Below are 17,136 nucleotides of genomic sequence, written 5' to 3' on the forward strand. Positions count from 1 at the left end.
GGCCTTAAACTTGCCTGTGGTTAAAGATGGCTTGTATCGCCACACCCAGTTTTATGTCCCCACCCAGAGCTTCCTGCATGCTAGGCAAGCAGTCTGCCAACTGAGTTAAATCCCCAGCTCCTGGCATAAGTTTTGGTTGTTGTTTCTTGGTATTGAGCATCCAACTCAGAGACTACTGCTATATCCTTAGCCATTCTGACATTTGTTATTTTCTCACAGTAGTTCTCTGTAAAACTTTTTCTTTCTTTCTTTTGTTTTTTAAAGATTTATTTATTTATTATATGTAAGTACACTGTAGCTGTCTTCAGACACACCAGAAGAGGGCATCAGATCCCATTACGGATGGTTGTGAGCCACCATGTAGTTGTTGGGATTTGAACTGGGGATCTTCAGAAGAGCAGTCAGTGCTCTTAACCACTGAGCCATCTCTCCACCCAACTTTTTCTTTTTTAAGACAGCATCTCTCTGCATAGCCCTGGCTATCTTGGAACTCACTCTGTAGATAGGCTGGCCTTGAACACACAGAGATCAGCCTGCTTCTGCCTCCCAAGCACTAGCATTAAAGAAGTATGCCATCACATTCAGCCTGAAATTTCTGCTTATAGTCTTAGGCTTGTGTATTTTCAGCCTTAGACTTTATCCCTCTGAAGTGAGTGCCGTTTGGCATTCTCCAGGATGCTCTTGGTTTGGCATTCTCCAGGATGCTCTTGTCTTCACATCTTCCTGGGGTGCTTGCTTGCCTCACCCTGTTGGTTGCATTTTCTGATTCGCTTACATTTATGTACTTGACAACCTTGATCAACTCTACTCTACTTAGAAGTTCCTGTGTTCTGAGTCACCTTATCATCTGGATTTATGTTTAACAATTATTGGTGGCTGTATCTATGCTCTTATCTGTCTTAGGTAGATGGCATTGTCTTATAGAAACCAAATTTCCAGTTTTTGGGTTTGTTTTTTTTTTTTTCCTGCACTTAATACATTGTGTATATTGTCCACTTGCTATTTGGAAGTTTGCTTTTTAATTTCTTTTCTTTTTTTAAAAAATATTTATTTATTTATTTATTTATTATATGTAAGTACACTGTAGCTGTCTTCAGACACTCCAGAAGAAGGAGTCAGATCTCATTACAGATGGTTGTGAGCCACCATGTGGTTGCTGGGATTTGAACTCAGGACCTTAGAAAGAGCAGTCGGCGCTTTTAACCACAGAGCCATCTCTCTAGCCCTGCTTTTTAATTTCTTAAGATTTCTTTATATGTGTGATTGTTTTGCCTGCATATATGAATGTGTACTGTGTTCATGTCTGTTGCTCATAGAGGTCAGAAGAGGGTGTTAGAGCCACAGGGACTTGAGTTATGGCTAGTGTGAGCTGCACGGTGCTGGATCCAAACTCAGGTTCTCTGTAGTAGTAAGACAGGTCTTAAACCGCTGAAAGTTCTCTCTAGCTCCCCCCTCCCCTTTTTTCTTTTTTAAATGAAAAAATATTTCTTATGTTTATAAGTGTTTTTTTCTATGTTCCTTGTACATGTAGTGTCCACATAGCCAAAGGAAGATGTCAGATCCTACAGAGTTGGGTGGTTGAGCTGCTGTGTGGATGCTGGGAACTGATCCAAGTCCTCTGCAAGAGCAGGGAGGGCTCTTACCACTGAGCCATCTCTCAGCCTCTTTTTATTAGTATTAATTATATGTACAAGTATAGGTTTGCACAGCTGTGTAGGGGTGCTAGCAAAGTCAGAGGGGTCAAATTCCCTGGGAATCAGTTCCTGAAGCTGGAGTTTCAGGTGGTGTGAGCCATGCACTGTGAGTACTGAGAACTAAACTTGGGTCCTCTGCAAGAGTGTAGTAAGTGATCTTAACTGCTGAGCCATCTCTCTAGCCCTGTGTTGATAGTTCAAGGCAGTGAATCTTTTATCTTAAAACCTTTGGAGAGATAGCAGTACTTTGAGCTTCTATTATGATTAAAATAATTCTAGCAATCATAGTCGTTTATGTTCTAGGAGAATGATCCAAGGTAATCCAGACTGAGTATAAAAATTGTCAAAAATGTTGAGAATGATCACAATATAATCAAATGGCCCGGTTGGTCTAGTATTTAGGCTATACATCCTGCTTGTCTTAGGGATCCTATTTGTCTCCCAGTAGCAGTTTACAACTCATTCTGAGTGTAAGGATGTCAGTGTCAAATTCCCTGGACAGTTTTTTAAACTTGGAATTTTACTTGTTTCAGATCTTGTAATGATTAGGTTGAGATAAACAGTTTGGTTCTCCAAATAAACAAACCGATTCCCTCTACCTGTTTAAGAGTTCTTAATTTCAGAAGCAAAACAAAGGTTCCTGCCTCTTGACCAGTCTAATTTACAGGGCAGTTTAACATTCTTCTCTTTGCTCCCCAATCCTTTTGAGAGGGTGTTGCATGTAATGTAGTCTCAGCTGGCTTAGAACTCTGTGGGTAGACCAGGCTGCCCTGGGATTTGCAGTGATAGCTCTGCCTCTGCCTGCAGAGTGTTAGGATTATGGGGTTATATGTGCCACCATGTCTGTTTTATGAGACAGGTTATCTCTCTTATGTAGCTTTGTATGTCCTGGGACTCACTTTGTAGACCAGGCTGGCTTCAAATTTACAGAAATTCACCTGCCCCTGCCTCCTGAGTGCTGGGATTAAGGATGTCTACCACTGTGCCTGGCTGGCTTTTTCTTTATCTTAAAGATAGTTTCACACTCTGTAGCCCAGATTGGCCTAGGACTCATATGTAGCCCAGGTTATTATTGAAGTCATGGCAGTCTTTCTGGCTCAGCCTCAAGAGTACTGGGATTATAGTTTGAACCGCCCTACTTGCCTGGCTTATAGTAAACATCATTATTAATAAGATTTTCGTTTTATAAGAATATAAAGTTGTAGCTGGGTGTGGTGGCACACGCCTTTAATCCCAGCACTTGGGAGGCAGAGGCAGGCAGATTTCTGAGTTCGAGGCCAGCCTGGTCTACAGAGTGAGTTCTAGGACAGCCACAGCTATACAGAGAAACCCTGTCTCAAAAAACCAAACAAAAAAGAAAACTAGAATCTACAACAGGAAAGGGTAAACCTAATAACCAAATCTCTTCTTTCAAACTGTTCCCAAGGCATCCTGGTTTATTTTCTACCTAGGATCTTATTCTGAGATATTTCTAAATTGAAAAGCCTTTGATATGGGTCAATGAAATGACTTGGCTGATAGGGGCACTTCCTGTACAAGCTTGGTGGCTTAATTTCCACCCTGGGTCCCCCGTGGTGGGAGGTGAGACCCAAAGCCCAAATGTTGTCTTCTGACTTCTACATTGCCATGACTTATGCACACTGACACACACATACATACACACATAATAATAATAAATAAAAATTGTTAACTTCTGGTAGTTTGGTTTTATTTATATAAGTATTATTAATTGTTATTTTTTATACTTACAATCAAAGTTTCTAATCATGATGGCTGTATTTTTTTTTTCCTTAATAGAAAGTGGAGCAGTTCCGAAGAGGAAAGACCCCTTAACACATGCTAGTAATTCATTGCCTCGATCAAAAACTGTCCTGAAAAGTGGCTCCGCAGGGCTCTCCGGTCACCACAGGGCGCCTAGTTGCAGTGGTTTGTCCATGGTTTCTGGAGCAAGACCGGGACCTGGTCCTGCAGCTACCACACATAAGGTACTCTACACTAGTGAGTGTAACGTGTTTTCAAGTACAAAACTTGGTTAAGCTTGCTGCTTTGTATTAGTTCTCTATAATACAGAATTGATTGGTTTCCACAGTGTTACATATAACTTTTGAATTTGCAAAAACTACTTGCTATTAAATTCCTTAATTTAGTTCCTTTGAGAATAATTAGGTATTTTATATTGGTTACTTCCCAAGTCTTTTTAGTGTAATGTTGTATTTGTCATCTTTTTAAAGATTATGTATAGTGTTCTATGTATAGTGTTCTACACTATATGTGTGCCTACATGCCTGAAGACAGCATCAGATCTCATAAATGGTTATGAGCCACCATGTGGTTGCTGGGAATTGAATTCAAGACCCCTGGAAGAACAACCAGTTCTCTTAACCTCTGAGCTATATCTCCACTTCTGTATATTTCATTTTTATTCTAGTTTTAGATGTCAGATTATATCAGTCTTATAACATTAAACATATCTAGAGTTTTGTTGTAATATTTTTCCCCTGAGACAGCCTAGAACTGTCTCTGTAGACAAGGCTCTAGGAAGAATCAAAGTTATATAACTTTTCTTTTAGAGTCCTCGGCTTTAAAAATAGATTTATTTATTCGTGTGTGTTTGTGTGTACACCTGTGTGTGCAGTTGAAGCTCAGAAGAGGGCATTGGGTGTCTGCCTATTCCTCTGAGGAGAGTCTGTGCTCCAACCTCAAGCTTGTATTCTCTTGACTAGGCTGGAAGCAGCAAGCCCAGTGATCATCCAGTTCCCTTGCCTTCACAATTGGAGCTCTAGGTCTAGGCATGCACAGGGTGACTGGAGTGTTATGTGAATGCAGCCACCCAAACTCCAGGCCTTAGAACTTTGTAGTACAAGTTCTTAACTGCTGAGCCATTTCTCTGTCTTGACTTTGTCTTTTAATAGTGACTTAATCTCTGGAGACAATCTATTATATTAGCCCTCTTCATGCCAAATTTCGTTCTATATTGAATATAATTTTGGGCCAAATAATCTTTAGAGTCTTGGTTCTTTTTTTCTTTGAGTCTGCTGTGTGTGGAGACCAGAGGTGGATGTCAGATAACTTCCTCAGCCACTTCCCATAGCACCTCTGGGGCTCACAGTGTGCTAGAGCAGCAGCCTGTGGGCTGCAGGAGCTGCCTGCTTGCCCTGGAGAGCTGGCAGGAGATGTGCTCCACATGCCCACCTCATGTAGTGCTCAGGATCTACACTCAGGTTCTTACAGTTGTACAACAAGCATCCCACTAACTGAGCCTCTCCACAGCTTCATATTTTCCTTTGTTTTTTTTTATTAAATTCTCTTAGTATTTACGGTGATTTATGAGTAAGAAGTCACTAAGTTGTTTCACATTAAATTTTGTGTCCTTCAAGGGTACTCCAAAACCAAATAGAACCAACAAACCTTCTACTCCCACAACTGCAGTTCGGAAAAAGAAAGACTTGAAAAATTTTAGGAATGTGGACAGCAATCTTGCTAACCTTATAATGAATGAAATTGTTGACAAGTAAGTTCAGCCAAGTGCTTCAACTTCTGTTTATTTTTATTTATAAACTACATATGTGTTACATAATAAACATTTTGTTTGCTTTCATACTTAATTTTTATGGTTGTTTTGACGAATTTTGCTAATAAACAATATTCCTGTTAACATGAAAATGATTGTTAAGCTAATACGCCACGTTTAAGTACCTGAACAATGCTTCTGTTGTGAGACTCACTGACTGTGTTTCCTAGTGGGACAGCTGTTAAGTTTGATGACATAGCCGGGCAGGAGCTGGCAAAGCAAGCGCTGCAGGAGATTGTCATCCTTCCTTCTCTGCGGCCTGAGGTAAGGGAGGGCTACGTTAGCAAGTAACTAACTCATCGCAAATAACTCCAAGGTCAGAGTGTAAGAAAAGTACATTGAAGCCTGGAGATGGACCAAGCATCAGCTGAGGAGGCTAAAGCAGGGGGGTTGTGGGCTCCATGGGCCACTCTGGGCCAGCCTCGGCATGACCTGTCTAACTCCTCCCTCACAGAAAGGCATTCACATTGGTTATGGTCACTTCTTAAAGGAGATGAAAATGATTGTAAGATATTCTGAATCCATTTTTAACTTTTATGAGAAAAGTAGTTAGTCATGATATAGTTTTTATTAAAAAATTGAGAGATTAGAAATTGCTTCTCCTCCCCACCTCCCCATGCTGAAGTTAAACCTAAGGCTTTAGAAGTCAGATGGCTACTACTGAGCCATATCCCAGTCCCAAGATTTAAAATTAAGAACTTTAAACTTGCCAGGAGTGGTGGCCCACACTTTTAATCCTAGCACTCAGGAGGCAGAGGTAGGCAAATCTGTATGAGATCGAGGCCAGCCTTGTCTACAAAGCAAGTTCCAACATAGTCAGGGCTGCTATAAAGAGAAAACCCAGTCTTGAAAAACAAAACCAAAAAACCCTTAAACTTAAAATAACCGAACAAAGGGGAAATTCAGATAAAATAATTCTTTAAGTCTGAAGAGCAAGTAACTATTTTCCGTGTATTTGCCAGGATATTAACAGCCAGCGAATAATGTGTGGGGATCTATCTGGCTTACCTCATATTTGCAGTCATTAAAGGAAACAGAAAATCATTAAGTTACTAATTAAAGTTTGGTTTGTGCCAGGCAGTGGTGGCGCACGCCTTTAATCCCAGCACTTGGGAGGCAGAGGCAGGCGGGTTTCTGAATTTGAGACCAGCCTGGTCTACAGAGTGAGTTCCAGGACAGCCAGGGCTACACAGAGAAACCCAGTCTTGGAAAAGACAAACAAACAAACAAAAAAGTTTGGTTTGCTGTATATGGTACTGTTGTGTAATTTTTTAAGTTAAATAGCATAATTATTGTATTTCAGTGACAATGCAAGATATCCCATTTATCCCATTGAGTACTCATTTCTGGGTCACAGTCATGTCAACAGCTAGTGGAAGTCCATAGATTGTATGGCTGTTTTCCTCAGTCCTTAGTGTCCTCTGTGGTGTTTGTCACCTATGGATACCAACTAAACTAGAAGTTATTGCTAGGTATTGCTTTTCCAGTTCATAGGTTTTTCATTTTCCTTACTGCTTTTTGTTTCTAACAATTTATTTATTTTACGTGAGTACACTGTTACTTTCTTCATACACACCAGAACAGGGAGTCAGAGCTCATTACAGATGGTTGTGAGCCACCATGTGGTTGCTGGGAATTGAACTCAGGACCTTTGGAAGAGCAGTCAGTGTTCTTAACCACTGAGCCATCTCTCCAGCTCTCCTTTCTACTTTTTTTCTTTGTTTTTCTTTTCTGGATGAGGTTTTAAAATATTGCCCAGGAAGGCCTTGAAATCATGGTCTCCAGTAGTTCTTTCTCCCTCAGGCTCTTAGTAACCAGTAACTCCTACCACCAGGCCCACTTTTGTCTACTTAAAAACTCTTTTAGTTAGTATTTATCATTGCAAGTTACGAAATCAACAACCAGTTTGACTGGTAGTTACATTTTTGCTAATACTCAAAATGAGAGTTAAGACAGGGACAGAAAACATTTGTCTTTTATGAACCAAATTTATGTCATGGGTCCCTTGGGGAGCATACTGTAGCTTATAGAATGAGCTACAGGGCAAGCCACAGATGATAGTTTATAGGCTGAGTAGTAATGCTGCAGACTGACCATTAATTAAGAACAGCGCCTTACAGAAGGAATCACACAATTGCAGAGCTAAAGAGAATGGTAAGGCCTGTTGTGTGGCACACACCTATCCCAGCATTTGGCAAAATCAGGTGGATCTCTTAGTTTAAGGCTAACATGGGCTATGTGAGTTCCAGGCAAGTCAGGGCTACATAGTGAAACACCCCTCCTTCATGCTACTGTCCCTGTCCCCCCAAAAGATGTTTTTAGATAGCAGATGTTAAATATTTGACATGTTGACATGTCTGACTAATCTCTCTGGAGTCATAGCTGTAACCAACTTCTGTTTTATAAAGTTGTTCACAGGGCTCAGAGCTCCTGCTAGAGGCTTGTTACTCTTCGGTCCGCCAGGAAACGGAAAAACAATGCTGGTAAGAAGGCTATCAAGGTTGAGGGTTCTACTGAGATCTCAGGGACTCAGGAGAAAGCTGTATGTGGTTCCCAAGTGTATGCTCTATGCCTTACTGCTGGAATACACTTTCTGAGGTCTTTAAACAGTTGTCCTGGAAGCCCATGTGTAACCCCTCACTCGCATGTGTTTGGTTTGGTTTTGTAGAATACTTACTTGACTGATGATCTGTCTAATAACTTCTAGAATTTTCCCATCTTAACAAGTTAGTTTGACTAGTTAGTATGCTATTGGTTGGTTTTCTTGTAGTGTTCTTTGGCCAAGGTCTTTTACCAGAAACTGAATACCTATATCTGTAGTATTCTTTTCTTTTGTAAAAACAGAAAGATATTAAAGGCATGGTAGTATATAACCTTAATCCCAACTCTGAAGAGGCAGAGGCAGGAGGATTTAGTCTGCATAGTCAGTTCCAGGCCAGCCATGGCTATACAGTGAGATGTGGTCTCAAACAACAAAATCAAATAGGGAAACAATAACTCTTTCTTCCTGTTTAACTTTCCCTGGCCAGTATCTTCCCACCAAAGAGAAGAGAGTCCCTCCCTAATCCTCTCTGGGAAAGAAACCCAGCATGTAGACTCTCTTCTCACAGCAGATGCTGGGAGTCATGTTTCTTTCATCTCTAGAGTCTCTGTTGTGGTACTTTAATGACTTGATATAGCCATCTTTTAAATACTCAGAATATTGAACTAATATATTTATTCTTCTGATTTTTAAAGGCTAAAGCAGTAGCTGCAGAGTCTAATGCGACCTTTTTCAACATAAGTGCTGCCAGTTTAACTTCAAAATATGTAAGTGTGCTTTTCTTGTATTTTTGTGTTTTTAAATTGCTGTCTTAAGTGCTATTATGTTAAATACAATGTTAACATTACAGAAAATTATTTTTCTGTGAGTTTTATGACTGTTGTTTGTACATTGAATATCAATCTTCATGGTACAAAACTATATGTACTTTTTAGCTATTTTAAAATTAGAATTATGTTGTTGAATACTGTCATAGTTGGGTAGGCCTAGCTTAACAAAGTGCTATAAGCTGGCTAGATCAAATACCAGAAATGTATTGCACTAATGAGTGGGATGTAGAAATACATATTTAGGAGTCTGAAAGCCCAAGATCAAAGTGTTAACACTGATAATACCTTTTGGAACCACGGGAGTAAACATGTCTCTCCTAGCTCCGGATGGTGTACTGACAATCTGGCCGTTCCTGGCTTGCGGATGTATCACTTTGGTCACTTCTGAGTTCAAATTTCCATGATATAAGAAAGTTTCGTCCCTAGAGTGGGCTCACTTTAATGACCTCAGCTGAATCTGACCATATGTATGGTGCTACTTCCAAACAGTCTCACTCATAGATACCAGAGGTAGGCTTCAGTGTATAGGGCGACGTCATTCAGGCTACAGTAAATACCAGCACTTCCACGTTAGCTCCCTAACGTGGCTATCTAGAGTGTAAGAACAGGACTTAGGGTAAATTGAATAGTCCCTCCTCTTTGACTCCAGATTAAAATATGACATAAGTTTTCCCCTGATTTGTTTTTGTTTTTTGTTTTTCTGTTTATTTGAGACAGAGTCTTTCTTTGTAGCCCTGCTGTTCTGAAACTCACTTTGTAGACCAGGCTGGCCTTGTATACTGTAGGATGTGAAATAGTTCTCACTAAACTTCAGTTTGCAAAAGGAAATAGTATGTTTTCTAACACATTGTAATATATCATGAGATCATAATACACATCATACCTTGTAGGTGGGAGAAGGAGAGAAATTGGTGAGAGCTCTCTTTGCTGTGGCTCGAGAACTTCAACCATCTATAATTTTTATAGGTAAGTTTTCAGGACAGTGTTTTTAAAGAACGACTTCAGTACGATTTTTTTTAAAACATTTTTTCTTAGGATTTATTTCATGTACATTGGTGTCTGCCTGCTTGTATGTCTGTGTGAGGGCGTCAGATCCCCTGGGGCTGCAGTTACCGACAGGAGCCAGGTCCTTTAGAAAAGCAAGCAGTGTTCTCTCCCGCTGACCCATCTCCCTAGCCCCCAGCAGGGTTACTAATAAGTAACAAATGAGATGCATATTAAAATGACGGGCTTAGGCCCATCTGCAGCTCTGTCCTTGCATTTCCTCAGATGAAGTTGACAGTCTTTTGTGTGAGAGACGGGAAGGGGAGCACGACGCTAGCAGACGGCTAAAGACGGAATTTTTAATAGAATTTGACGGGGTAAGTATTTATATGCTTATATGTAATATACACATATACATTAAATAGTTATCTGTGTGTCTGTCTTCATGAGTTTATGAGCACCATATGTGCTCAGGATCATATAAAAGAGAACATAAGGTCCCCTGGAACTGGAGTTACATGTGGCTCTGTGCTGCCAGATGGGTGCTGGGAACTGCAGTCTTCTGCAAAAGCAACAACCGCTCTTAACCTCTGACCCATCTTTCTAACCACTGGTTATATTTTTAACTATGGCAGTATTTTATTGTGTATACTTTCCTATTAAGTGACCTATACTATAAATACATGTATATATAGTGTCTCTTTTTATTTTATCTAAAATACTGATAAACCTTTTTGGCTTACAGGTGCAATCTGCTGGAGATGACAGAGTACTTGTAATGGGTGCAACTAACAGGCCCCAAGAGCTTGATGAAGCTGTTCTCAGGTAGTGAGATGCACTTATTTTTTTTTTTATAAAGGTTTATTATTATACATAAATACACCCTAGCTTTCTTCAGACACACCAGAAGAGGGCGTCAGATACACTCATTACAGGTGGTTGTGAGCTACCATGTGGTTGCTGGGATTTGAATGCAAGACCTGTGTCCTAGGAAGCCAGAAGGCGGAGGCCTAGAAACTTCTGGAACTAGAATTACAGGAAGTGTTGACCTCCATGTGGGTGCTGGGAATTGAACTTGGGGCCTCTGGAAGAACAGCCTGTACTCTTAACCATTGAGCCATCTCTCTAGCTCTGTTTCTGTAATCTTTCTTTTTTAGTTGTTTTCTGATTCAGTTAAACACAAGGGTCCTTATTCTACCGGTTATGTCAGATATTGTTAATTTTAAAATATCACTGCTATTAAAATACACATAAAAAATGATAGACTTAATGTAGCCATCTATTTACTTAGAGATTTTTAAGCATTAACTAGAGAGCTGGAAGAAAGTAACAGCCAAGCCTTATGATCCAAGGTGCTTGAAAGGCCAAGGCTAGAGGGTCACAAGTTCAAGGCCTGCCTTTACTTGAGAGTAGGTCAGTGCTAACCTGGCCAACTTTTTGAGAATAAGTCTTAAGATAAAGAAAGAAGGGTCTGCCAAGGGATTAAATCTGCAGAAAAGGGGTTGTCTAGCATACATGAGGCCATAAGTTCAATTGAACATAGACCACCACTCTAAAAAGAGGAAAAATATCTTTTAATATTAATAACCTAACCGATAAGAACTTTGAGTTGCTTTATATATTATACTTGCAGCTTTTTTCCCTGTCATTTGATATTTGAGCTGGGTTATCTATAATTTATATTTCTAATTTGATTTGTTTTTAGGCGTTTCATTAAACGGGTATATGTGTCCTTACCAAATGAGGAGGTATGTGTATTTATATTTCAACTGTTTCTACAGTAAAAACAAGCACCATCCTGGCAGGGTTGCGTTTTATAACTCTGTGGTTAGACGTTTCGAAAACAGTTTGTTGGGGCTGGTGAGATGGCTCAACAGTTAAGAATATTCCCTGGCTGTTCTTCCAGAGGAATGGGATTTAATTCCCTGAACTCAAAACTGTGACTCACAACCGTGACTCCAGTTCCAGGGGATTCAACATCTTCTGGCCTCCACAGTCAGTGTGTATATGTGGTACACACACATACATAGACACAGAGACACACAGAGGTGCAAAATACCCATACTAATAAGATGAAAATAAATCTTAAAGAAAAATAAAGCTTGCTAGTCTTAAAACCATAACCATGCTGGGAGGTGATGGCGCACTCCTTTAATCCCAGCACTTCAAGGCAGAGACAAGGTCTCTGAGTTTGAGGCCAGCGTGGCCTATAGAATGAGTTCCAAGGCAGGGGCCTACACAGAGAAACCATTTTGAAAACTGGAAAGAAAGAAAAAAAAAAAAAAAAACCCCAACCAGTAACCATAAACTTAAATAAGATCCAGCAATTCCCAAACATTAACCCAAGAGAAATGGAAACTTCCCTATAGGAGGAAGATATGCTCAAGAATATTAGAACACCTGTCTTGATAACTGCAACGTGTAAAATACAGAGTTCAACTGCTTAATGGTTAAATAAATAAGGCATATCCAGTTAATGAGTATGATTTAGCTCAGAAATGTATTATTTATCCAGGGCTTGGGATGTAGCTCAGAAATCGAGCACTTGCCCAGAATGTGTAGGGTCCTGGGTTTGACCCACAGGACTGGAAAAAAAAATGCACCGGCACATAATACATTCAGTAATATGAGCAAATCTCAAAACCAGCACAGTAAGTACAAGGAACCATGTGCATACTAGTTGTGTATGATTTTATTTATTGTTTTATTTTATTTACTCATTTTTCTTTAAAATGTCTGTGTATAGGTATTTTGCCTGTTGTGTGTCTGTACACCTTGTGTGTTCTTGGGCGCCAGACAGTTCAGAAGAGGATGTCAGATCTCCTGTAACTGGAATTGCAGATAATTGTGAGCTGCCATGTTGGTGCTAGGAATAGAACCTGGGTCCTCTGGAAGAACAGCCAGTCTTCTTAACTGCTGAGCATCTTTCTAGCCCCGATTTTATCCCTTTTAAATTAAATGTTTAAAAAAGACAGATTTCTAGAAACACAGTCAGATCAGTGCTTAGAGAGGAAAGGAGGTAGGAGTGGGGATTAATTAGAAATTGCATGGGTGAACTTCCAGGGGTGACAAATGCTCTAAAGCTTTACTATGGAAATGGTTTCACAATTCTATATAATTAAAAGTTACTTAGTAAATTATATAACTAATGGATAAAATCTTGGCTATATAAAATCATATGTTGTCAATAAACTTTTTAAAAAGCATTGTGTTTCTTGGAGCTGGAAAGATCATTTCCTGCTCTTGCTGAATGGGCTCGGTTCCCAGAGCCCACATGACAGCTCACAGCTACTGCAATTCCAGTTTCAGAGGATCAGATACCCTTCTTTGGCTTCTGTGTGCACAAGACACACATACAGTACACATATATACATTCAGAGAAATACTCAAACATACAAAGTAAAAATAAGGAAATCTTTTTAAAAATGTATAATTTTCTAGTTCAGGTGTTTAGTATCCTTGCTAGTAGTACCAGCTGCTCCAACAGAGCATTATATTTCATTACATTTAACAGGCACAAGAGAGACCCAAGGTAGCAATCAAGAACTGATTCTAGAATATTACATTAGGCTAATTCTTAGTTTAGTAAATAACACAAATCAGATTTTATAATTCTATTATCAAATTGGGCTTTATTTATAATTCTTTGATATTTATTTCCAGACAAGACTCCTTCTGCTTAAAAACCTGTTGTGTAAACAAGGAAGTCCACTGACCCAAAAAGAACTCGCACAGCTTGCTAGGTGAGTGGTTGAGTCATCTGAGTCAGACTCTTACAGCATCTGTTTCATTTGTAATGAGTTCTCTTTCTTTTTTTCTGTTTAAAATGAGCTAATATGAAAACTTGTATAACTAGACCATGCTGGTGGTGACACACATCTTTTTTTTTTTTTAATTTTATTTTATTAGATATTTTCATTTACATTTCAAATGCTATTCTGAAAGTTCCCTATACCCTCCCCCTGCCCTAATCCCCTACCCACCCACTCCCACTTCTTGGCCCTGACGTTCCCCTGTACTGGGGCATATAAAGTTTGCAAGACCTAGGGGCCTCTCTTCCCACTGATGGCTGAGTAGGCCATCTTCTGCTACATATGCAGCTAGAGGCACGCGTTCTGGGAGTACTGGTTAGTTTACATTGTTGTTCCACCTATAGGGTTGCACACCCCTTCAGCTCCTTGGGTACTTTCTCTAGCTCCTCCTACATTGGAGGCCATGTGTTCCATCCTATAGATGACTGTGAGCATCCACTTCTGTATTTGCCAGGCACTGGCATAGTCTCATACGAGATAGCTATATCAGGGTCCCTTCATCAAAATTTTGCTGGCATATGCAATAGTGTCTGGGTTTGGTGGCTGATTATGGGATGGATCCCCGGGTGGCGTAGTCTCTGGATGGTCCATCCTTTCGTCTTAGCTCCAAACTTTGTCTCTGCAACTCCTTCCATGGGTATTTTGTTCCATATTCTAAGGAGGAATGAAGTATCCACACGTTGGTCTTCCTTCTTGATTTTCTTGTGTTTTGCAAATTGTATCTTGGGTATTCTAAGTTTCTGGGCTAATATCCACTTATCAGTGAATGCGTATCTAGTGACTTCTTTTGTGATTGGGTTACCTCACTCAGGATGATATCCTCCAGATACATCATTTGCCCAAGAATTTCATAAATTCATTGTTTTTAATAGCTGAGTAGTACTCCATTGTGTAAATGTACATTTTCTGTATCCATTCCTCTGTTGAGGGACATCTGGCTTTTTTCCAGCTTCTGGCTATTATAAATAAGGCTGCTATGAACATAGTGGAGCATGTGTCCTTATTACCAGTTGGAACATCTTCTGGATATATGCCCAGGAGAGATATTGCTGGATCTTCTGGTAGTACTATGTCCAATTTTCTGAGGAACCGCCAGACTGACTTCCAGAGTGGTTGTACAAGCTTGCAATCCCACCAACAATGGAGGAGTGTTCCTCTTTCTCCACATCCTCCCCAGCATCTGCTGTCACCTGAATTTTTGATCTTAGCCATTCTGACTGGTGTGAGATGGAATCTCAAGGTTGTTTTGATTTGCATTTCCCTGATGATTAAGGATGTTGAACATTTTTTCAGGTGCTTCTCAGCCATTCAGTATTCCTCAGTTGAGAATTCTTTGTTTAGCTCTGTACCCCATTTTTAATGGGGTTATTTGAATTTCTGGAGTCCAGCTTCTTGAGCTCTTTGTATATATTGGATATTAGTCCCCTATCAGATTTAGGATTGGTAAAAATTCTTCCTCAATCTGTTGGTGGCCTTTTTGTCTTATTGACAGTGTCTTTTGCCTTGCAGAAGCTTTGCAATTTTATGAAGTCCAATTTGTCGATTCTTGATCTTGCAGCACAAGCCATTGCTTTTCTATTCAGGAATTTTTCCCCTGTGCCCATATCTTCGAGGCTTTTCCCCACTTTCTCCTCTATAAATTTCAGTGTCTCTGGTTTTATGTGGAGGTCTTTGATCCACTTAGACTTGAGCTTTGTACAAGGAGATAAGAATGGATCAATTTGAATTCTTATACATGATAACCGCCAGTTGTGCCAGCACCATTTGTTGAAAATGCTGGGTGACACACATCTTTAATCCCAGTTGGGAGGCAGAGGTAGGAGATGTCTGTGAGTTCAAGTACATCCTGGTCTACAGCTCTAGTTCCAGCTCTAGTTCCAGCTCTAGTTCCAGGACAGCCAGGGCTACATGGAGAAATCTGTCTTAAGAAACAAAACAGAACAAATGTGAAAACAAGCTTATTTGAAATGTGCAGTTCATTTATCAGAAAATTTCTTCTCCTTATCTTTTCCTTCCTTTATTTTCTTCCTAAATAATAGAATTTCTGTCTACTAGACCTGTACTAACTAGTTAATGACAGTATTACAGTCTTTATAAAGTTTATACATGATATTAAAATAATTTGAAAAGTAAAACCCCCTCATTAGTTGACACCAACACAGATATTTTCATATCCACTTGCTCTTTTGTATTGAGAGGAATCACTTTTTTATTAGATATTTTCCTCGTGGAATCACTTTTAACTTGTCATTTTAAGCACAGTGTTGAAGCTGAATGTGATGGTGGACACGTTTTGTCTAAGCACTCAGCGGTAGAGGCAGGAAAATCATGATTTCAAAGCCAGTTTGTGTTGCATATAGAGACCCTGTCTCAAAACCAAAAAGAGCCGTGACATAGGAATAACAACTCTTTTTTTTTTTTTGGTTTTTCGAGACAGGGTTTCTCTGTGTAGCCCTGGCTGTCCTGAATCTCACTCTGTAGACCAGGCTGGCCTCGAACTCAAGAAATCCACCTGCCTCTGCCTCCCGAGTGCTGGGAGCCACCACATGCGCCACCACACCTAGTGGAATAACAACTCTTACTGCAGTGTCCTGCTCACAGTGAAGGCCAGGAATTGGTCTCTATCTGACTCCATCAAAACCTTTTTATGTGGGGCTGGGGAAATGCTCAGCATGGCTGGCTCGCAGCTGTCAGAAGCTACACTACAGGCCCAGGCAATGCAGTGCTCTCTTTCATCCCCTGTGCACAGTAGGCATGCAGCTGGTGCACAGACAACTATGCAGGCAAAACACTCAACAAAGTTAAATTAAAAAATGGTTTTATAGCCGGGCGTGGTGGCGCACGCCTTTAATCCCAGCACTTGGGAGGCAAAAGCAGGTGGATTTCTGAGTTGGAGGCCAGCCTGGTCTACAGAGTTCCAGGACAGCCAGGGCTATACAGAGAAACCCTGTCTCAAAAAACAAAAACAAACAAACAAAAAAATGTTTTTATAAATAAAGCAAGGTGAGGATTAGTCGGTGATATTAGAGCACAGCCTTTAGAACAGTGATCACTCTTAGAAGTTCCACAGCTTAAAAGCACCAGCACACACCTCTCTGCATCTTTCCCTGAGAAAAAAGTTAGATGCTGTCTCTGCTGTGACCTGACAGCACTTCATGATAGCTGACTCTTGCATGCTCTTGGTCATATATGCTATGTTGAACTATATCACGTGATGTTAAACTTCCCATGACCCCAGTCAAGACTTACTAAAAAGTGAGATATGGCCTTTGTCCTAGAGATGTCTGAGGAGACTCCTCATGCAGTCTCTCTGCCTGACTGTCCCTCTGAGGCAGGCCTTTTCTATGCCATTCTCTCTTAAGGAAGCTCCTCTTCTGATTTTAAAGGGAATCTCTGCTCTTCCAGAGAACCTGCGTTTGATTCAGTACCCAGATGGCAGCCACAACTCTCTACATTCCATGGGATATGCTGCTCTCTTCTGGCCTCCTATGGCACCTCTGTGCATGTGCTACACACACACACACACACAAGCAAAACACCCATACCATTTAAAAAAAAAAAAAAAAACCTCAAAATTTAAGTAGTTGAGTAGTAATTTCATAAGAATACCTAGTTCTGGGCTGGAGAGATGACTCAGCGGTTAAGAGCACTGTCTGCTCTTCCAGAGGTCCTGAGTTCAATTCCCAGTAACCACATGGTGGCT

At 40.2% G+C, this 17,136-nt stretch overlaps 1 protein-coding gene across 6 annotated transcripts in view; it reads left to right on the top strand.

Annotated features, from left to right (window-relative positions):
* Positions 1–17,136, top strand: part of Spast (spastin) — a 53,193-nt gene that overhangs the window by 25,834 nt on the left and 10,223 nt on the right. For 5 of the 6 annotated variants that reach the window (XM_006524610.4, NM_001357738.1, NM_001162870.1 and 2 more), the window contains 10 exons: positions 3,492–3,679; positions 5,072–5,205; positions 5,436–5,529; positions 7,674–7,748; positions 8,503–8,574; positions 9,528–9,603; positions 9,907–9,998; positions 10,367–10,446; positions 11,327–11,369; positions 13,285–13,364. In XM_006524610.4, coding sequence (XP_006524673.1) covers positions 3,492–3,679; positions 5,072–5,205; positions 5,436–5,529; positions 7,674–7,748; positions 8,503–8,574; positions 9,528–9,603; positions 9,907–9,998; positions 10,367–10,446; positions 11,327–11,369; positions 13,285–13,364 — 934 coding nt within the window. The remainder of the gene's footprint in view (positions 1–3,491; positions 3,680–5,071; positions 5,206–5,435; positions 5,530–7,673; positions 7,749–8,502; positions 8,575–9,527; positions 9,604–9,906; positions 9,999–10,366; positions 10,447–11,326; positions 11,370–13,284; positions 13,365–17,136) is intronic. The other variant, XR_001782088.2, reaches the window with a different exon arrangement.

Source organism: Mus musculus, chromosome 17, assembly GCF_000001635.26.
Source record: "Mus musculus strain C57BL/6J chromosome 17, GRCm38.p6 C57BL/6J".
Classification (NCBI taxonomy): domain Eukaryota; kingdom Metazoa; phylum Chordata; class Mammalia; order Rodentia; family Muridae; genus Mus; species Mus musculus.